This window comes from Ornithorhynchus anatinus, chromosome 7 (assembly GCF_004115215.2).
Source record: "Ornithorhynchus anatinus isolate Pmale09 chromosome 7, mOrnAna1.pri.v4, whole genome shotgun sequence".
Taxonomy (NCBI): Eukaryota; Metazoa; Chordata; class Mammalia; order Monotremata; family Ornithorhynchidae; genus Ornithorhynchus; species Ornithorhynchus anatinus.
In genome coordinates this window covers 62,213,741-62,235,911 of record NC_041734.1, presented here as the reverse complement: position 1 = coordinate 62,235,911, position 22,171 = coordinate 62,213,741, and the positions used below count along the sequence as shown (strand labels likewise).

Here is a 22,171-nt window from a genome sequence, read left to right as displayed (position 1 = left end):
TGGACCAGTTGACCCTGAAGTTCCCTCTGGAATTTTATGGTTTTATCAATCAAGCAATAAAATAATGGTATTTTTGGAGAATTTACTATTTGCAGAGCACTGCTGAACTAATTGCTTGGGAAAGTACAGGGCAGTATAGTTTGGTAGACATGATCCCTGTCCACAAGGAGCTTACAGTTTAGAGGGGGAGACAGACAGTAAACTAAATTCCAGGTAGGAGTTTTGACATGGGCTAGTCTGTGCTTATCCCATTCTCAACTCCTTTGGGGAGCAAAGATCACACTACATAATTTGTAATTACCTAAAGTCTTTCTTCAAGGAGCTCAAAGACTTTATAGACATTATTATAGTCCTGGCAACACTTTAAAAGTTATTCATTCCCTCTAGGAACTCAAATAACTTGTTACACTTCATTTCCCTCAACTCCCAACGTGTCTGACTGACCAAACTTCACACCTGGGGAAAATCAGGAGACATCAAGACTTGCCCAACATCTCACAAGTCACAGTGCTCCCTGACTCAAGAGTTGTGTCCTCTGCACACAGTAAGCACTCAATAAATACCATTAATTGACTCCTGATCAATGCTCTTTCCTGTTCGTGTCCTGCACACAGCAATGCTTACTAAATACCACTGATTGAGCAAATGATATGCTTTTTCACCCTCGCACTTACATTTGCCCTGTTTATTCACCCCCTCCTCAGCTCCTCAGCACTTATGTATCTTTAATTCATTTATTTATATTATTGTCTGTCTTCCCCTCTAGACTGTAAACTCCTTGGGGGCAGGGAAAGTTTCTACCAACTCTTGTACTAAACTTTCCATTAATTCACTCATTCACATTTACTTACTATGTAAGTCCTTGGGAGAATACACTGTAACACAGTAAGCATTCACTAAATGCCATTAATTGATCAATTGATACGTTTTCTCTCTGACATGACCACCACAGAAGGCCTGGTCTTTCTGGGTATCTGCAGGTAATAGGGATAGAGAAGTTTCCAGCATACTTCTGGTCATGACCATCCTGTCCTTTATCTCTGCCAGGGAATGGATTCTCTTAGAAGAGAATGGGGAGAAGCAGCATAGACTAATTGATAGATCACAGGCCTAGGGGTCAAAAGGAACTGGGCTCTAACTCCGACTCTGCCACTTATCGGCTGTGTGACTTTGAAAAGTCGCTTCACTTCTCTGTACCTCAGTTACCTCATCTGTAAAATGGGGATTAAGACTTTGAGCCCCATGAGGGACATGGACTGTGTCCAACCTGATTAACTTGTATCTACCCCAGCACTTAATACAGTAGGATTGATGAACACAATTATTATTATTATTACTATTATCCACTCAAACGTTCATTTGATTGTTCAGACTGGTGATACCTGGCCCCCTTTTTTTCCCGGTATTTGTTAAGAGCTTACTATGTGCCAGGTGCTGTACAAAGCACTGGGGTAGATTCAAGATCCCCAGGAATGTGTCCCCTCAGTTCTGCAGATTCCTGCCAACTCTTTGGCTCTTCTGAGCTGGAAAGGAGGGAGGTGGAGGGCTGGAGGCAGTCCTGGCAGCAGCAGGGGCAACGACAGGAGCAGAAATCCCTAGGCTCCCTCCTCGCAGCTTTGGGAAGTTCATCCCCAGTCCCCGCACAGAGCACCCAAACTTGAGACTGGCCTCAGAGCAGGGAGAGATGGTGTCCCGCTCTGATCTCAGGAGACCGGGACCATCTGTTCCCCCAGAGACCTCACTGCAGTCTCTGTGAGAGAGGGACTTCTGTCTTTCACCAGGAGGTCCGGGCAGCGAGAGAGGAGCCGGACTGCTGTTGCCCACATCTGCCCTTTCACAATCCTGTTTGTGGGTTGGGGGAGATGGGGGTGGGGCGGAGGAGAGAAAGAGAGTGAAGGGAGAGGAAGAAAGGGGACAGAGAATTTCTTTTGCCTGGTCCTCTCTCTTGTCTCTCCTCTTTATTCCCCTATTTTCCCTTCCCTTCTTTCTTTTCCTTCCCCTCCTGTTTCCTCATCAATCAATGGTATTTAAGGCCTTCTGTGGGCAGGACATTTTAGTAAGTGCTTGGAAGAGTACAATAGAGGAAGTAGATATGATCCCTGCCCTCAAGGACATCCCTCTCATCCCTCCTCATTCTCTTCTTTCCTCTTCCCTACCCTCTCGACTCCTTCTTTGCCCTTCCTCCACCTCTCCTCAACTCCCCTTCCTTACCCCGCTGGCAATCATGGTCATCTCTATGAAGCAGCTGCATGGAGCAGTGACATCATCACACTACGCTGGTTCACCGTGACAGAATGATGTCACGTGGGGGGCCCCACAAAACCTTGTACCCCTGGGCCCACCAGTGGGTTGAGTGTGAGGGAAGTAATATAGTCACGTTGCTGCCCAGTGGGCACTTTGAGGGGGTGGAGTGGGGCACAGGGAATTTTAAGCTGTTAGATTCACAGGGAGGTTACGCTAATATGTGTTTAAATTTTACGATTGGCTGCTCAAAGTTTCCCGTTTGACCTTTCGGCACAGAAAGTTGCTGACTCACGGACTGCCCCAAATTTCCCAATGTTCTAAAGCTTGTTCGGGGTCTTCTGCTCATCCTTCATTCCGGCAGAGCATAGAAAGGGGCAGTGTGGAAGAGTCTGCACCTTCCCCCAACTTCCCATTCCCCCTCTGAAGGTCCCAGAATGCTCATGGTGGGAGACCCAGGGGGCATGAATAATTACAGAGTACGGATCTTTCAAAAACTTCATTTTGGTCCCGAATCGATCTTCTTTTCCTCACCGATCCTTCTACCTGAGCTTTTTATAAAGGAGCCACGGAAATTATTTAAAGTTACAAATCCCTTTCTTTGTTGCGCTTGCCCTCTGGGGGAGTTGTTTGTGAGCACAGACATGCCCCCTGTTGACAAAACCCTTGAAATATTGAGAATGGACTATTTTAGAGCTTAAAAATGAAGCTTTCATTTTAAACCATTCTTTCAGTGGTATTTATTGTGTGCAGATCACTGTACTGAGCACTTGGGAGAGTTCAGCACCACAATGAACAGGCACATTCCCTGCTCACAACGATAACAGAGGTAGTTAAAACCTATATGGGCTCATCGTAGTCACCCCTCTTTTGAATAGAGGGCTCTGGCAGCCTTGCAGTGGCAGGAGGTGGGGGGTCGAGGGGTCACTGGACAAGAAGCAGCCTGGCTCAGTGGAAAGAGCACGGGCTTTGGAGTCAGAGGTCATGAGTTCGAATTGGCCCAGCTCTGCCACTTGTCAGCTGTGTGACTGTGGGCAAGTCACTTCACTTCTCTGTGCCTCAGTTCCCTCGTCTGTAAAATGGGGATGAAGACTGTGAGCCCCACGTGGGACAACCTGATTCCCCTGTGTCTACCCTACCGCTTAAAACAGTGCTCTGCACATAGTAAGCGCTTAACAAATACCAACATTAGTATTATTATTATAATGAGCTGTGTGCCTCGAAAATGCTGCCGTCTCATAGTTCCAACTGTAAGTCAGCTTCTCACACACACTTATATATGGAATCTCCATAAAAGAAACCAGCTGGTTTTCAGATCCCTGGGCGTGTTCACGATAACGGAAGCTAAGCTTCTCAAAATGACTTTCAGACACTTTCTCTGTCACCTCACACCCTCCATCACTGTAAGGAGATCAAGGGTCCGTACTGATCCAGGATGAGATCTGACCATGGAACCAAACTGTGAAATCCCAACTCCTCCCTCCCTCTTCCCTACTCACACTCCCCACACCGAATCTCCATATATGAATGAGATTCTTTAGTAGGCATTAAATCTGGCTTGGGGAATCCACCCCCTCCTATCCTCACAGGGTGCTGATGTCATCTTAGGCAGCTTCTGTTGCAATCTTCCTCATGCCTGTGCACGAGAAAGGGGAAAAAATCAGTCAGGAGATGTTGTCCTAATTCTCCCAGGAGCTCCTCCTTCCAAAGCCCCCTGCCCTCCCCTCTCAGACACCCTGGGTGAGTGGCTAGCTGACCAGTAAGCCGGCAGCCCCGGCTTCAGAAACCTCCGAGCCTTGGGTCATTCTCCTGCGCCAATCTAAGCAGCTGGATTCCACAGACAGTGAGTAGCCTGTTTGTTTCTCTGTGCTGGCCTGTTCCAGCTGGGAGATGGAAAACCTGGAAGGGTTGGGGGTTCTGGCCATGTAAAGGATTTGATCTATCGGAACGTGGCAAAAACTGTCTGTGCAGAGAAATAGGGCTCTATCTTACCCTGGCACAGACTTCAGAAAGAGGCTAAATCCCAGCCTCTCCTCAGACCGGCTGTGCCCGAGCAGGGCGGGGCCGAACCGGGAGGCTCTGCCAAGATTCTTGGGGAGCCAGCGCCCTCCTGCTCCCCTGAATGGTGCTTAAAGAGATGGGCAGGTGACAGGCAACCAGGAGGCCAGAACGGAGCAGCAAAGAGAGCCAGTGGGGGCCGGAATGCCTTGACCCTCTGATCCAGAGAAGTTAGCAAGGAAGTCCAACTCGCACACCTTCTCCGGTGAGTCACGGAGGGGAGGGGAAGCCAGGAAGATGGGCACCTGATGGTGCCAGGCTGGGCCAACAAATTTATCCACCGCTGGAAGCACCCTGAGTAGGGAGAGGAGTCTCTGGAACACCTGCAGGAAAGCGACCGTATCCTCAGTTGAATACTATCAGGGGTCCGGAAAGTTTGGAGAATGAAGAAGGAAAGTGGGGCAGAGGCCGCTGGAGAGAAGAGGGAAAGGAAATGCTAACGGGGCAAAATTGAGAGGAGCAGAGATAGCGGAGGAAAGGAAGAGCAGGGGAAAGAGGCCCCAAAAGAAAGTCTGGAGGGAACAGAGGAGCCAAGTTTTAAGAAAGCAATCAGTAAGCAGAACTCCTCCTCCAAGAGCTCAACAAAGGAAGGTCAGGGAGAAGCTGGGGCAGGAACAGGCAGTTCCCGGATTTGTGTGGGCTCCTTTCCTGCCCAGCTCAGACATTCCAGACCCAAACAGATTTGGAATGGATTTTCCCTGGCCTGTTCCAAGGAGAGGAGCAGGCAATGAGTGTCCAGTTGAGCTTATGTGGAGTCCTGGGTCAAATGACTGTGGTTCTGTGACTTGGCGGGAGAAGCCGCGGAATTAAGGGCCCATTAAACCGTTAAGGGTTGAGATTTGGGAGTAATGAGCTCAGAATGTGATGAGGGAGGAGCCTCTGGACTTTCCAACTCCTAATGCCCTGACTTTCCACTATAGGGGCAGATTGGCCAGAGTAAGGAATCTTGGGGATTCCCAGGGGCGACCGGCCTTCAGAATTTGTGTGCCCGTTTCTGCCCGACATCCCCTCTCCTCACTTTTCACTCTGGTCCCATATTCCCTCCAGACTCTGGTGTTTCACCTCAAGCCTACCACCACCAGGTCTGGGTATTTTGGGGTTAAATCACATTTCTAGGTGGTCTTCCCTGACTTAACCCTCATTTCCTCTGTACACTCTCCCTTTTGCTTTACTTTGTGCCCTTTATTCACCCCACCCTCAGCCCCATTGCACTTATGTGTATGTCCGTAATTTCTTTTAATGTCTGTCTCCCTCTCTAGACTGTAAGAGCCCTGTGGGCAGGAAACGTGTCTACCAACCCTTGATTCTATTTAGTTGCCATTGTTTTTACGAGATGTTCTTCCCCTTGACGCTGTTTAGTGCCATTGTTCTTGTCTGTCCGTCTCCCCCGATTAGACTGTAAGCCCGTCAAATGGCAGGGACTGTCTCTATCTGTTGCCGACTTGTTCATCCCAAGCGCTTAGTACAGTGCTCTGCACATAGTAAGCGCTCAATAAATACTATTGAATGAATGAACTCTGTTATATTGTATTCTCCCAAGCGCTTAGTAGACTGCTGTCTGCACACAGTAAGCACTCACTAAATACTAATTCATTCATTCATTCAATAGTATTTATTGAGCGCTTACTATGTGCAGAGCACTGGACTAAGCACTTGGAATGTACAAATCGGTAACAGAGACAGTCCCTGCTCTTTAATGGGCTTACAGTCTAATCGGGAGAGACAGACGGACAAAAACAACAGCAATAAATAGAATCAAGGGAATGAACATCTCATTACAACAATAGCAAATAAATAGAATCAAGGTGATGTACATCTCATGAACAAAATAAATAAGGTAATGAAAATATATACAGTTGAGCGGACGAGGACAGTGCTGAGGGGAGGGGAAGGGAGAAGAGGAGCAGCAGAGGGAAAGGGGGGAAAAGAGGGCTTAGCAGAGGAGAGGTGAAGGGGGAGGGTAGAGGGGGAGCAGAGGGAAAAGGGGGAGCTCAGTCTGGGAAGGCCTCTTGGAAGAGGTGAGCTTTAAGTAGGGTTTTGAAGAGGGAAAGAGAATGAGTTTGGCGGAGGTGAGGAGGGAGGGCGTTCCAGGACCGCGGGAGGATGTGGCCCAGGGGATGACGGCGGGATAGGCGAGAATGGGGGATAGTGGGGAGGTGGGCGGCAGAGGAGCGGAGCGGGCGGGGTGGGCAGTAGAGAGAAGGGAGCAGAGGTAGGAGGGGGCAAGGTGATGGAGAGCCTTGAAGCTTAGAGTGAGAATTTTTGTTTCGTGAGGAGGTTGATAGGTAACCACTGGAGGTTTTTAAGAAGGGGAGTGACATGCCCAGAGCGTTTCTGCAGGAAGATGAGCCGGGCAGCGGAGTGAAGAATAGACTGGAGCGGGGAGAGACAGGAGGAAGGGAGATCAGAGAGAAGGCTGACACACTAATCCAGCCGGGATATTATGAGAGCCTGTACCAGTAAGATAGCCGTTTGGGTGGAGAGGAAAGGGAGGATCTTGGCGATGTTATAAAGGTGAGACCGGTAGGTCTCGGTGACGGATCGGATGTGTGGGGTGAACGAGAGAGCCGAGTCAAAGATGACACCGAGGTTGCGGGCCCGAGAGACGGGAAGGATGGTCGTACCATCCACGGTGATAGGGAAGTCAGGAAGAGGACCGGGCTTGGGAGGGAAGATGAGGAGCTCAGTCTTGGTCATGTTGAGTTTTAGGTGGTGGGCAGACAGCCAGGTAGAGACGTCTTGGAGGCAGGAGGAGATCCGAGCCTGAAGGGAGAGGGAGAGGACGGGGCAGAGATGTAGATCTGTGTGTCATCTGCATAGAGATGATAGTTGAAGCAGATGAGTTCACCGAGGGAGTGAGTGTAGATGGAGAACAGAAGAGGACCAAGAACCGACCCTTGAGGAACCCCAACATTTAGAGGATGGGAGGGGGAGGAGGAGCCCGCGAAGGAGACCGAGAATGAACGGCCAGAGAGATAAGAGGAGAACCGGGAGAGGACGGAGTCCGTGAAGCCAAGGTGAGATAAGGTGTGGAGGAGACGGGAATGGTCGACAGTGTCAAAGGCAGCTGAGAGGTCAAGGAGGATCAGGATAGAGTAGGAGCCATTGGATTTGGCAAGAAGGAGGTCGTGGGTGACCTTAGAGAGAGCAGTCTCGGTAGAGTGGAGGGGACGGAAGCCAGATTGGAGGGGGTCCGGGAGAGAATGGGAGCTAAGGAATTCTAGGCAGCGAGTGTAGACGACCCATTCTAGGAACTTGGAAAGGAAGGGTAGTAGGGAGATAGGGCGATAACTGGAAGGGGAAGTGGGGTCGAGAGAGGGTTTTTTTAGGATGGGGGAGTCGTGGGCATGTTTGAAGGCAGAGGGGAAGTAGCCATTGGAGAGTGAGCGGTTAAAGATAGAAGTTAAGGAGGGGAGAAGGGCAGGGGCGATGGTTTTTATAAGGTGAGCGGGAATGGGGTCCGAGGCACAGGTGGAGGGGGTGGCACTTGCGAGGAGGGAGGAGATCTCCTCCGAGGATACTAATGATCGGGTGATTGATTCAAGGCACCACTCTGATGCCACACCCCGCCAACCCTTACTGGTGTTAGAAGATGGGGGAGACCTCCCCTCAATTCTGGGTGGGAGGAACCTCCCCTGCCTTGGAAGACCTCATCTGGGAAAGTTCAGAGGAGGGTTGTTGGGAGAATCTGAGTCTCTGCCACTAGTAACCCCTCCCACGCCTCAAGCTGCAGAAAAGCAGTGTGACCTAGTGGATAGAGCATGGGCCTGAAAGATAAAAAGACCTGGATTCTAATCCTGGCTCTGCCACTTATCTGCTGTGTGACCTTGGGCAAGTCCCTTAACTTCTCTGCGCCTCAGGTCCCTCATCTATAAAATCTGTAAGAGACTGTGAACGCCACGTGGGCAGGGACTGTGTCCAACCCGATTATCTTGTTTCTACCCTAGTGCTTAGAACAGTGCCTGGCACATAGGAAGTGTTTAACAAATACCACTATTATTATTATTACTATTATTAAGCAGGCTCCCCCAGAGGATCCAGGAGTGAGGGTGAGGTGCTATTTTACCCCTCCTGGGCTCTGGGCCCATTGCACTTTCATCAGTTATAATACCCCTCTACAGAAGGGTAGCCTAACTCTGACTCTTACCTGATGGTGACCTTGGGCAAGTCACTTCATCACTTCTCTTTGCCTCAGTTTCTGCCTCTGTGAAATGGGAATTCAATACTTCCCCCCGTTAGACTGTGGGCCCCGTGTTGGACAGGGATTGTATGGGCAGGGAATGCATCTGTTACATTGATATACTGTACTCTCCCAAGTACTTAGTATCGTACTCTGCACACGGTAATAATAATAATGGCATTTGTTAAGCACTTACTATGTGCCAAGCACTGTTCAAAAAGCTGGTAAGCTCTCAAATACCACCGAACGACTGGACCTGGTTATCTTACATCTACCCAGTGCTTAGCATATAGGAAGTGCTCAACAAAGACTACAATAATTATTGTTAAGAGTGGCTCTGTTGAAGTCCCTTGGAAAACCTTCGTTGCCCAAACCTAACTTGTTCTCAGGGCACTTTGGTCCGGGGAAGGGGAAGGGGGTGTCTATGGGTTTAGTAATGCTAACTTGTTTTGAGCAGAAGCCAGAGAGAGTGAGTCACCCTGGTTCCTGAGTGTGAGTCTCTTATTGACTGAATCAGCCTGGATTACACCCAAATCATAAGGTGTGGAGGAGGAGAAGGAATTTACAGGAGGGCAGTGATTGGCTGTTGTAGTGTCTCAGCAGAGAAAGTGGCCTTCCCTGACTAATCCCTCATTTCCCCTTCTAGCTCTCCCTTCTGCATCTAGATCTGCATCTGTATCCCTCTAGATAGAAGCTTTCTGTGGGCAGGGAAAGTATCTATCAACTCAGTTATTCTCTTCAGAAGGGCATCTTGAACCGAGAAAGGAACCGGCGTAGTTATTTGGAAGTCTCCCCAAATTCTGAGGAGCAACACGGCCCAATGGAAAGAGCACAGAACTGAACATCAGGAGACCCAGGTTCTCATCTTGGGTCCACCGCTCGGCTGCTTTGCCACTTGGCTGCTTTGTGACCTTGGACCATTCACTTCACTTCTCTGTGTAAAGAGATTCACTTCTCTATCTGTAAAAATGAGGACAAAGTGTCTGTTCCTCCTTCACCTTAGAGTGTGTGCCCGACGTGGGACAGGGCCTGCTTCTGATCTGACTGTACCGAATCTACCCCGGTGCTTAGTCCAGTGCTTGGCACATAGTAGGCCCTTAAATACCTCAATTTCTATGATTCACTCTCCTTCCAGTTGGTTAGTCTCTGGACTGAAGCGATAGCAGGTAAAAAACCAGCAGGAGCACTGGACTTTCTGGGTCTTTTTTGTAATGGTATTTAAGGGCCTATGTGCCTGGCACTCTACTAAGCACTGGGGAAAGATACAAGCTAATCAGGTTGGACACAGTCCATGTCCCACATGGGGCTCACAGACTTAATTCCCATTTGAGATAACTGAGGCACAGAGAAGTGAAGTGACTTGCCCAGGGTCACACAGGCTTAGGACCCAAGTTCTTCTGATTCCCAGGCCCGAACTCTATCCACCAGGCCGAGCTGCTTCTCGGCTTCCGCTGGTGGGATCCCTCCAGGTTCCGCAGAGCCTCCCTGAAGCTGCAGGTGCAGATGGTGATAGTGCCCTGGCTATGAAGGGGGGAGGAGGACGAGGAGGAAGAAACCATGGCGAACCAGATGCCCATACTGTCTTACTGTTCTACAACCACTGTAACTCCTCAGGGAAGAGGGAGGGAGAGCAGGAGAGTGTTTTCTGCATAGAAAGCACAAACACTGCTGGCTTTTATGGTCTCACTGACCTCCCTACAATCGTCTCCTTGTATTGGGGCTCCCCTCCCCCGGTCCCAGTCTCTGGGAGAGCTCAGAGTCTGCTGGAGGGGAGAGGAAAAAGGTTTATTTGTTTTGGGGGGGTTTAAAATGGTAGTTGTCAAAAACACTTACTATGTGCTTACTGTACTAAATACCACAATTTTTATAATTAACTCTCCTTCCAGTTGGTTAGTCTCTGGGCTGAAGCAATAGCAGGTGAAAAACCAGCACGAGCACTGGCTTTTTTCTGTTTGGTTTTTTTTTTAAATAGTATTTCTTAAGCACTTACTATGTGCCTGGCACTATACTAAGCAATGGGTTAGATACAAACTAATCAGGTTGGACACAGTCCATGTTCCACATGAGGCTCACAGTCTTAATCCCCGTTTTACAGACGAGGTATCTGAGGTACAGAGAAGTTAAACAACTTGCCCAAGCTCACACAGCGGATAAGTGACTAAGATTAGAACTGAGGCCCTTCTGACTCCAAACCTGTGAACTATCCACTAGGCCGTGTTGCTTCCAGGTTTGTCTGGACCGCTCTATCTCCTGACCGATGTCAGAGAGGCCGGAGCAGGAGGGGAAGGGGCGGGGTGGGAGGTGGGGTGGAAGAGCAGTACTTTCTCCAAGTGTTTCTGCTTCAAGGGGCAGCAGTCTGCACTGTCTCCCGGTCTCTGTATCTCTCTTCTCCACCCCAGGGACCCTCCATGAATTCCAGGAAGAAAGTAGACTTGAAGCTCATCATCACTGGTGCCCTTGGGTAAGCCAACCTTACTCACATGCACAGAGGAAAGGATGACTTGACCTTGTAAGAGAAGCAGCGTGGCGTAGTGGAAAGAGCCCGGGGTTGGGCGTCAGAGGCCGTAGGTTCTAATCCCGGCTCCACCGCTTGCCAGCTGTGTGACTCTGGGCTTCTCTGGGCCTCAGTTACCTCATCTGTAAAATGAGGATTAAGACGGTGAGCCCCACATGGGACAACCTGATTACCTTGCATCCTCCCCGGCACTTAGAACAGTGCTTGGAGCATAGTAAGTGCTTAACAAATTCCATCATTATTATTATTACTTCAATGGCCAAGCATTTTGAGTGGGAGGAGTGAGAGGAAGTCTGCCCCATTTCCCAAAGCCACCCCGGCCTGAGCAGGAACCAGGACTTGCCCTTTGCAGATGCTTTGGGGAATTCCCATTTCCCAAAGGGCACTCTCCTGGGAGGCCGACCCCTAAAAAATCCCCATCTCTGAAAGCAGTAGGTATCATTCATTCATATCTGTTGAGTACTTACTGTGTGCAGAGCACTGTACTAAGCGCTTGGGGCAGTACTATAAAAAGATGCATTCCCTTTCCACAATGATCTGACAGTCTGCGGGGTCGGCGGGGGGCGGGGAGGCTATCTTTAGGGAACCACCTAGTATCCCCTGTTGAGGATTTCCCCACTAGGGCTGGAGCAGAGATGGGCAAAGCCACTCTCTGTGTGTCTTCATGTGTTTTGGCACCTGTGCCCGCAGCGTGGGAAAGACCTCCCTCCTGCACCAGTACGTACACAAGACGTTCTATGAAGACTACCAGACTACCCTGGGAGCCAGCATTCTCTCCAAGATCATCGTGGTGGACGATACCACCCTGAAACTCCAGGTGAGTAAGGTCCCCCAACCCCAGACATCCATTCCTGCGAGCCCCGTTGGCTTCATCCACCCAAAGGCGAGTAAGGAGCTGGTATGTGCTAAGGAGTAGGCCTGTGCAAGTAAGGGGTGGGTAGGCATAATAATAATGTGTGCAAGAGAGGGGTGTGCAAGAGAAGCAGCATGGCTTAATGGATAGAGCATGGGCCTGGGAGTCTTCTAGAGTGTAAGCCCATTATGGACAGGGATTATATCTCTTTACCGCTGAATTGTACTTTCCAAGTGCTTAGTACGGTGTTCTGCACACGGCAAACACTCAATAAATACGAACGAATGAAGGACCTGGGTTCTAGTCCCAGCCCCTCCACTTGTCTGCTTTGTGACCTTGGACACATCATTTCACTTTTCTGTGCCTCGGTTACCTCATCTGTAAAATGGGGATAAGAGTAAGAGCCCCATGTGGGACAGGGACTGTGTCCAACCTGATTAATCTGTAGCTACCCCAGTGCTTAGAACAGTGCTTGACTCATAGTAAGTGCTTAACGAGTGCCATAATTATAATTATCAAGTTGATGTGTCCAAGGGATGGGTATGGGTAATGGTTATTTAGGCAAGGAAGGGGTGGGTACGTGCAGTGGAGGGGTGTTCAAGGAGTGGATGTACACATTTAAGGAAAGGCTGTGCAAGGTGCAGGCATGGATCGCGTGGGCTGAGAACTCTTCTTCCCCAGATCTGGGACACGGGGGGTCAGGAGCGGTTCCGATCCATGGTGTCGACCTTCTACAAAGGCTCGGACGGCTGCGTCCTGGCCTACGACGTCACTGACCTGGAGTCCTTCCACGCCATGGATGACTGGAGAGGCGACATCCTGGAGAAGATAGTCTCCACGGACCAGGCCTTTCCCATGGTGGTTCTGGGGAACAAGATCGATCTGGGTGACCGCCAGGTAAAGGGGGAGGTCTCGCCCGGGCTGGGTAGCGGACACAGACTGCACTGTTAATTCTCTTATAGTGTACCCTCCCCAAGACTAAGAGCAGTGCTCCGTGCATAGGTAGCGCTCAATAAATACCACTGATTGATTGGTAAACCGGCCTCCCAACACTTGTAGGTTCAGACCGGTTCCCTAGGGGCAGACCTGAAAGACAGTATCCTTCGCAACACATTGTGTGACCTTGGATAGGTCCCCTAACCTCTAAAGGCCTCACTTTCTGAACCAGAAAATGGGAAGAATTGATCAGTGTCCCATCCCTGCCCCTTCAGCTGCCCCTAACAACGATAATAGTAATAATAAATCATAATAATAATGGTAATTGTTAAGCACTTACTCTGTGCCAAGCACTATTCTAAGCACTGCGGTAGCTCCAAGGTAATCAGGTTGGACACAGTCTCTGTCCCACATGGGACACACACTTTTAATCCCATTTTATAGCTGAGGGTAACTGAGGTGCAGGGAAGTGAAATGACTTGGCCAAGGTCACACAGAAATCATGTGACAGAGCCAGGATTAGAACCCTGGTCCTTCCGACTCCCAGACCCGTGCTTTAACCAGTTAGCGAAACTGCTTCCCTGGGCTCCTAGACCTTGGGGCCCAGTCAGCCTTTGTCCCCATGAGGCCTGATCTCCTAGGCCCAAGCCAGGCCCAGCCAAAGTCCTTCCGGTCAGGGTCAGGCGGGGACCCTACAGGAGCGAGCTCAGGGCAGACCAGAAATGGTTTAGGACTCGCTGTTGGAGGACGTCGGGTGTACGGGCCGCTGCCTTGAGCCCTGGGTGTTTGTGGCCATACTGGTTCAGGCTGCCTGGAGCAGGAGCAGACCCTGGGATTTCTAGCTTGAGCGGGACCCCAGAGTGCCCATGTGAGGCAGAACACTGGACCAGGAACCGGGAGTCCCCGGCAGAGAAGAGACACCGCTCTGCCAGAGAGAGTCACGGTCTCATGGAGGAGCGAGAAGGAGAGATCAACAGTTCATCCTTCCTGATGCAGATATGACATAAGATAGTTGGGGGATGAAAATGATGTGGTGGTGATGGGAAGGCACAGGTGCTGCTTCTGTGACAAATCTGAGCACTCCTCCCCAGAGCTGAAGGGGCTTGACTCAGCTCTCAGTGGCCAACTGATTTGGAATAGAGGCTCCCACCATGACAACGGGTGAACATGGAAACACTGATTAATTGATTGAAACGATTCAGAGCTTATTTCTGATCCAGAGGAGGAGGCGAAGAGGAAAAGGAGGCGAAAGAGGAAAAGGAGGAGGAAGAGGAAGAGGAAGAGGAGGAAGAGGAGGAGGAAGAGGAAAAGGAGGCGGAAGAGGAAAAGGAGGAGGATAAGGAGGAGAAAGAGGAAAAGGAGGCAGAAGAGGAAAAGGAGGAGGAAGAGAGAAGATACTGTTTATGGAGAAGCAACATCTAGAAAAAAATCCCCTAGGCCCCTGAGGGATCAGAGACAACACAATGCACTGGAAGTGCTCTGAGTAACCACAGGTTTCACGCTGAGGATTAGGGTCAAGATCAGGGCACTCAGAGGACACCACAATGGTTGCTTTAAGAAGATTGCCATACTCCAGCGTTTTTTAAGAGTGACCTTAGGGGAGTACTGAGTAAAACTTCCCCCTTGAGTCAGGGAAAGAAGCTTACAAGTGTCAGGCCATCAGAGGTGCAGCAAGATGTCCTGTCAAAATTCTCCCCGCCTGGACCATCCTTCCCATGGGACAGTTCGGGACAACGGGCTCATTTCCTCCCCCTCCACCTCATCCGCTGCCCTAAGCCCTGTGAGACCAGCCCCTGAAATAGGCTGGAGGAAAGAGCCAGGAGACCTGGGATGTAATCCGGCTCCTCCACTTGCCGGCTGCGTCCACTCGCTTCACTTCTCTGTGCCTCAGTTTCCTCTTCTATAAAATGGGAATGAGACCTGTTCTCCCTCCCCCTTAGATCATGAACCCCATGTGAGTACCATCAGGTTATCTTGTACCTATCTGCCCTTGCGCTTAGTACAGTGTTTGCTTCATAGTAAGTCATTTAATCTATCCAAGGCATACTGAGCACCTACCACACGCAGAACACTGTACTACGTACTTAGGAGTGTTTATTAATAATAATAATAATAATAATAATTTTGGTATTTGTTAAGCGCTTACTACGTGCAGAGCACTTTTCTAAGCGCTGGGGTAGATTCAGGGTAATCAGGTTGTCCCACGTGAGGCTCACAGTTAATCCCCATTTGACAGATGAGGTAACTGAGGCACAGAGAAGTTAAGCGACTTGCCCACAGTCACACAGCTGACCAGTGGCAGAGCTGGGATTCGAACACATGACCTCTGACTCTCAAGCCCGTGCTCTTTCCACTAAGCCACGCTGCTTCACTGAGCCACGCTGCTTCATAGAACAGAGTTGGAGGACGCATTCCCTCCCACAAGGAACTACAGGCCCAGAGGGAATTGTTCAATGAGTAAATGTTTAATAAATACTATAATTAATTCCTTCGTCCACCGGACTGGGCCCTAGATTCAGAGCTCTGTGCCTTGCTCACTTTTCTGACCTGCAGACATGATGAACAGGGAATCCAGGGCGAGTGGGTGAAAGGACACTGTACTCTCATGAGTGGCATGAGATTGGAGGATCCTACCCACCACCCAAGCCTGGAGAGCCGAGGAGGCAGATAGACCCCCCCCAGGCAGACTCCAACTACACGGCTTTGCCCCAGAGGGGCACCCCACAACCTCTGGGAATCAACCTGACCCTTATCAATCGATGATATTTATCGTGTCCTTCCTGCCTGCAGAACACTGTACTAAATTCTTGGGAGTCGATAGAACCGGTAGACCCAATCCCTGCCTTCCAGGAAGAGAAGCAGCACTGCCTAGTGGATAGAGCATGGGCTGAGGAGTCGAACGGATCTGGGTTCTAATCCCGACTCTACCACTTGTCTGTTGGGTGACCTTGGGCAAGTCACTTCACTTGGCCTCAGTTTCCTCATCTGTAAAATGGGGATTAAATACTTGTTCTCCTTTCTATTTAGACTGTGAGCCTCATATGGCGCACGTGTCCAACCTGATTATCTTGTATCTACACCAGCACCTAGTACAGTGCCAAACTGATGATCTCATATCTACCCCAGAGCCTAGTGTGGTGCATGGCTGATACTAAGAGCTTAACAGATGCAATCAGTAATAATAATATCCATAATACTTCCCTCCTACAGGTCTCTCAAGAGGTGGCTCTAGGCTGGTGCACAGAGAAGGACATCCCGTACTTTGAAGTCTCTGCCAAGAACGACATTAACATTGAGCAGGCATTCGAGACACTAGCCAGGCGGGCACTAGTGAGGGTGAGTCACCAGGGTGAGCAATCCAACAGGATGGCAGGGTCAACCTTAGGCAGGGCCTCCTGGGAGTGGCCTAACTTGGAACCCGAGAGGCTCTTCCGCTAGAAAATAGTATTGACTAGGCATCCCTACCTGCAGAGCACAGCACCAGGCTCTAAATTAATTAATGATAATAATAATAATGGTATCTTTTAAGCACCTACGTGCCAGGCACTGTACTGGGGTGGATAGAAGAATATCGGTTTGGACACAGTCCTTGTCCCATATGGGACTCATAGTCTCAATCCCCATTTTACCACGTTAGTTCAATCACTCATCCTATCCCGACTGGATTACTGCATCAGCATCCTTTCTGATATCCCAACCTCCTGTCTCTCCCCATTTCAGTCTATACACTTTATTCTGCTGCCTAGAATATCTTTCTACAGAAACGTTCTGGGCATGTCACCCACCTTCTCAAAAATCTCCAATGGTTGCCCGTCAACCTCCACATCAAGCACAAACTCCTCACTATTGGCTTCAAAGCTCTCCATCACCTTGCCCCCTCCTACCTCACCTCCCTCCTCTCCTTCTACAGCCCAGACCACACATTCTGCTCCTCTGCTGCTAACCTCCTCACTATGCCTTGTTCTCGCCTGTCTCAATGCTGACTCCTAGCCCATGTCCTACACTTGACCTGGAATGCCCTCCCTCCTTAAACGTGCCAGTCACACTTCCCCGCCTTCAAAGCCCTACTGAAGTATCACATCCTCCAGGAGGTCTTCCCAGACTAAGCCCCCATTTTCCTTAGCTCCGACATTGCCCCCACTTGCTCCCTTTGCTCTATGCCTCCCCGGCCCACAGCACTTGTGTATATATATATATATGTACATATCTATAATTCTATTTATATTAATTCCTGTTTACTTGTTTTGATGTATATATATATACACTAAATTCTATTTATTTATATTGATGTTAGTGTCGCCTATTTGTCTTGATGTCTATCTCCACTCTTCTAGACTGTGAGCTCATTGTGAGCAGGATTGTTTCTCTTTGTTGCTGAATTGTACTTTCCAAGCACTTAGTACAGTGCTCTGCACACAGTAAGCGTGTTGAATGAATTGATTTTACAGATGAGGTGACTGAGGCACAGGAAAGTGAAGTGACTTTCCCAATGTCACACAGCAGACACGGGTAGAAGTTGGGGGTAGAACCCTGGTCCTTCTGACTCCGAGGCCCGGTCTCTATCCAATAGACCACACTTCTTCTCTAGTGACAGACAGGGCAAGGAGAAGCCAAGGAGGGACTGTCAGTTCAGTGGGGGAGACAGGACAAGGCAAGGTAATCAAGCCAGACAAGTGAACATAAAGCACAAGAAACAGGCATGAAACCTAAACTCAATCAAGATAACAGGCAAGAGAAACACAGACACATGGTGGTTGATGTATTCATAAATGCTAACTGGTTATTGGGATGATGAAAGTGACCAGAGAAACCTGGGAAAGTTTCCTGGAGGAACTAGGTTTTTAATGGAGTTTCGAAGGAGTGGAAGAATACGGTTTATGCAGGAAGTGGGAGAAAGTTCCAGACGGGGGAGTGGAATAAATGATGACATAGAGGAAGAGTCTCATTTGATGGGCAAAGAGCAGGTTGCCTGGCTGGAACAGAAAGCAGGAGCAAGGGTATAGTGTTCTCTAGTTCTAATCCCCTGGCTCTGCAGCTTGTCTGCTGTAGGACCTTGAGCAAGTCATTCTCTGTGCCTCAGTTTCCTCATCTGTAAAATAGGGATTGAGACCGTGAACCTCATGTGGGACACGGACTGTGTCCAACCTGATTTGCTTGTATCCACCCCAGCTCTTAGTACAGTGCCTGGTACATAGTAAGCACTTAAATACCACAGTTATTATTATTATTAGTCTGTGATCTGATACAGAACTAAAGTCTGGGGCTAAGAAGTTGCTGACATATTTCATTGCTTGATTGATGGATTAGGACATCCCCATGCTATAGGCTTTCCTAGAATGCACACTGCCCGTCTTCTTTGAGATTCTAATGTAGCATGATGGACATGCAGGATGCTTTTTGAGTAGGAGATTATTTCTTCCTAAATCTGTGTGGTTTAAATTATTTCTTCCTAAATCTGTGTGTGTTTTTTTTAATAACCTGGAGGAGAGTCCTGGGCTGAGAGCCAAGAAGGGAGGAAAGAGAAGGTAGAGAGAGATGAAAGAGAGGAATTTCTGTCATTTCCTCCCCATTCTTCAACAAGTAGGACTTCCCAGACAGGGAAAGATTCAACCTTGAAGTTAGAATGCGTGGAACCAAAATAAGACCAGATCTGGAAAACATTTCACATACATGGGCCAGTGACTAGTTTCCATGGTGACAGAGCTCTGCAGAGGCCAGACATATGTCCGGTCTCCCTCCGGCCTTTTGGCCCTCTGTCCACACCCCAAGATGGACAGCCACACGATCTCCCAGCTAGCCAGAGACTGAATCACAGTAGACTCGAGGAACAGTACTGCCTAAATGTTGTTACCAAATTGTACTTTCCAAGCGCTTATTACAGTGCTCTGCACACAGTAAGTGCACAGTAAATACGATTGAATGAATGAATGATGGAAAGAGCACGGGCCTGGGAGTCAGGGGACCTGGCTTCTAATCCTGGCTCCAACAACCTGCCTGCCTGCCTGAAGTGAACTCACTTCACTACTCTGTGCCTCAGTTTCCTCATCTGTAAAATGTGGATTTGATACCTGTCCTCTTTCCTAGTCTGTGAGTTCCATGTAAGACAGGGACCGCGTCTGACCTGAATAACTTGTATCTACTCCAGAGCTTAGAACAATGCTTGGTCACCCAGTAAGTGCTTAAATAATATTATTAGTAGTAGTATTATAATAATAATAATGATTATGGTACTTCTTAAGCACTTACTATGGTCCAGGCACTGTTCTAAGAACTGGGGTAAGACAGGGACACAATCCCTGTCCCACATAGCATTCTTAATGCCCATTTTACAGACGATGGAAATGAGGCACAGAGAAGTGAAGTGACCTGCCCAAAGTCACACACCAGATAAGTGGGGGAGCTGGGATTAGAACCCATGACCATCTGACTCCCAAGCCCATGCTCTATCCACTAGACCATGGTGCTTCTCTAGTCCATGCTCTTCTCTGGTCCTGAGTCCTGTGCTGTGTTTTTACCCACCACACTCGACAAAAAGGCAGAACGAGGTTCTAAGCACATTGTGGACAGTGTGTGTTACACTGTACTCTTCCAAGCACTTAATGCAGAACTTTGCATCCCGTAAGCGCTCAGTAAATACAATTGACTGATTGAATGAATGAGGCAGCAACCTCTGGTGTCTTTGCCTGGAAAAAGCAATTTAAGCATCAGCACCGCTAATTTAAGAAATAATTTTCTCTTGGGCAAGACGTTTTAGACAATGGGATAAGTAACCAAGAGAGTGGAATCTTCAACCCTGGAGAACTTGAAAAAATAGGGTACCCAGCTGTGCGGGTCAGGTTAAATCTACATCTACCTGAGACAGGGACATATGGGGTTCTAGGCAGGAGAAGGGGAAAAGATACTGATAATAATAATAATGGTACTTGTTAGTGTTTACTATGTGCCAAGCACTGATTTAAGCACTGGAGTAGATACAAGTTAATCAGGTTGAACACAGTCCCCGTCCTTCATGAGGCTCACACTCCTAATTCCCACTTTACAGATGAGGGAATTGAGGCCCAGAGAAGTGAAGTGACTTGCCCAAGATCCCACAGCAGACATGTGGCAGTGCCAGGATTAGGACCCGTGACCTTCTGACTCCCAGGCACGTGCTCTAATCACTAAGCCACGCTGCCGGTGACCCTAAAGCCAAGGCTGGAAGTCAGAATACCTGCATTCCCTGTTTGGCCATTAACGCCACAGTACTTACGGACATATGCGGAATTTATTTATTTATATGAAGTCCGTCTCTCTAGACTCATGAACAGAGAAGAGCATGCAGTAGAGAAGCAGCATGGTCAAGTGGATAGAGCAGGGGCCTGGGAATCTCAACTGTATATATTTTCATTACCCTATTTATTTTGTTAATGAAATGTACATCGCCTCGATTCTACTTAGTCGCCATTGTTTTCACGGGATGTTCTTCCCCTCGACTCTATTTATCGCCATCGTTCTCATCTGTCCGTCTCCCCCGATTAGACCGGAAGCCCGTCAAACGGCAGGGACCGTCTCTATCTGTTGCCGACTTGTTCATTTCAAGCGCTTCGTACAGTGCTCTGCACATAGTAAGCGCTCAATAAATACTATTGAATGAATGCATGAATGGAATCAGAAGGTCATGGGTTCTAATCCCAGCTCCCCCACTTGTCTGTGACCTTGGGCAAGTCACTTCACTCTTCTGTGCCTCAGTTCCGTCATCTGTAAAATGGGGATTAAGACTGAGATCCCTGTGTGGGACAGGGATTGGGTCCTACCCAATTATCTTGTACCTACCCCACTTCTTAGAACGGTGCCTGGCACATAGTCAGTGCTTAAGCTTGTTGTGGGCAGGGAATGTGTATGTTTACTAATAACGTTGGGATTTGTTAAGCGCTTACTACGTGCAGAGCACTGTTCTAAACGCTGGGAGAGATACAGGTTCATCAGGGTCCCACATGAGTCTCACAGTCTTCACCCCCATTTGGCAGATGAGGTCACTGAGGCCCAGAGAATAATAATAATGTTGGCATTTGTGAAGTGCTTCCTGTGTGCCAAGCACTGTTCTAAGCGTTGGGATAGACACGAGGTCAAGAGGTGGTCCCATGGGGGGCTCCCAATCTTCATCCCCCATTTGACAGAGGAGGTCGCTGAGGCCCAGAGAATAATAATAATAATCATAATGTTGGCATTTAAGTGCTTCCTATGTGCTAAGCACTGTTCTAAACACTGGGGTAGGTACAAGGTCATCATGTGGTGCCATGGGCGGCTCCCAGTCTTTGCCCCCATTTGAAGGATGAGGTCACTGAGGCCCAGAGATTAATAATAATAATGTTGGCATTTGTCAAGCGCTTCCTATGTGCCGAGCACCGTTCTAAGCGCTGGGATAGACACGAGCTCATGAGGTGGCCCCACCGGGGGTCCTCCCAGTCTTCACCCCCATTTTCCAGACGACTGTTACGTTATACTCTCCCAAGCACTTAGTACAGTGCTCTGCACACTGTAAGCGCTCAATCAGTACAACTGAATGAACGAATGAATGTTGTCTCTGGGCAAGTCACTTCCCCTCTCTGAGCCCCAGTTTCCCCCCTGCAATTTATGGAACGTCATCCCTACCCTTTCCTGCTTCACAACGCTACTGAGGAGGCAGACGCAAAGTGTTCATGACATTGTTTCAGTTTCCTTTCTTTCTTTCCCAGTCCCGAGGGATTCTGGACAGCTATTTCACTGACTCCATCAAGCTCACTCCCGAAGACCAGACACAGAGTAAATGTTGCTGATGGAGGAGGGAGCTGACCTTGGGACCCAACTAGGCAGCCGCAATCAGCCAGGACTCGCAGACGAGTTTTTAGGAACCGCTCGGCTGATAAGACTGGAATCTGCCGCCCAACTTCCGGTGGACTGGAAGAGGAAGAAAACCACTGTGACTCGCTGAACCGGGTCCCCAGGCTAAGAACGGCCGTTAGCTCGGGAAAGCACTGCTGGGTCTGGAAAAGCTACCCTGCACCTCATCATCTACCAGAGTGCCTTCGGTGCCCTGTGCTTAGAACAGTGCTTGGCACATAGTAAGTGCTTAACAAATACCATCATTATTAATAACAACAACAACTACGGTACTTGTTAGGCATTTACTAAATGCCAAGCACTAAGTGCCGGGGTAGAGACAAGTTAGGTTGGACACAGTCCCTGTCCCATATAGGGCTCACACTCTTCATCCCCATTTTACAGATGAGGTAACTGAGGTACAGAGATTCCCCGTTTGGCCATTAACACCACAGTACTTATGGACATACGTGGAATTTATTTATTTACATGAAGTCCAAGGCCATAAAGCAGACACGTGATGGAGCCGGGATTAGAACCCTTCTGTCTT

The 22,171-nt window shown here is 48.9% G+C and overlaps 2 protein-coding genes across 5 annotated transcripts in view; one reads left to right on the top strand and one right to left on the bottom strand.

Annotated features, from left to right (window-relative positions):
* Positions 1-22,171, bottom strand: part of LOC103170858 — a 55,603-nt gene that overhangs the window by 27,840 nt on the left and 5,592 nt on the right. The window lies entirely within an intron of this gene.
* On the top strand, positions 3,882-21,705 carry RAB7B (RAB7B, member RAS oncogene family). 3 transcript variants are annotated; one of them, XM_039912660.1, is made up of 6 exons: positions 3,891-4,084; positions 10,879-10,940; positions 11,685-11,811; positions 12,529-12,744; positions 15,994-16,119; positions 21,498-21,705. In XM_039912660.1, exons 2-6 carry the CDS (start codon positions 10,888-10,890, stop codon positions 21,576-21,578), a joined length of 603 nt encoding a protein of 200 aa, XP_039768594.1. In that variant the 5' UTR covers positions 3,891-4,084; positions 10,879-10,887; the 3' UTR covers positions 21,579-21,705. The 3 variants fall into 3 exon arrangements, with proteins under 3 accessions (XP_016083185.1, XP_039768594.1, XP_007668408.1); XM_007670218.4 differs by lacking the exon at positions 3,891-4,084 and adding an exon at positions 4,104-4,504; XM_016227699.3 differs by lacking the exon at positions 15,994-16,119 and having other exon boundaries at positions 3,882-4,084.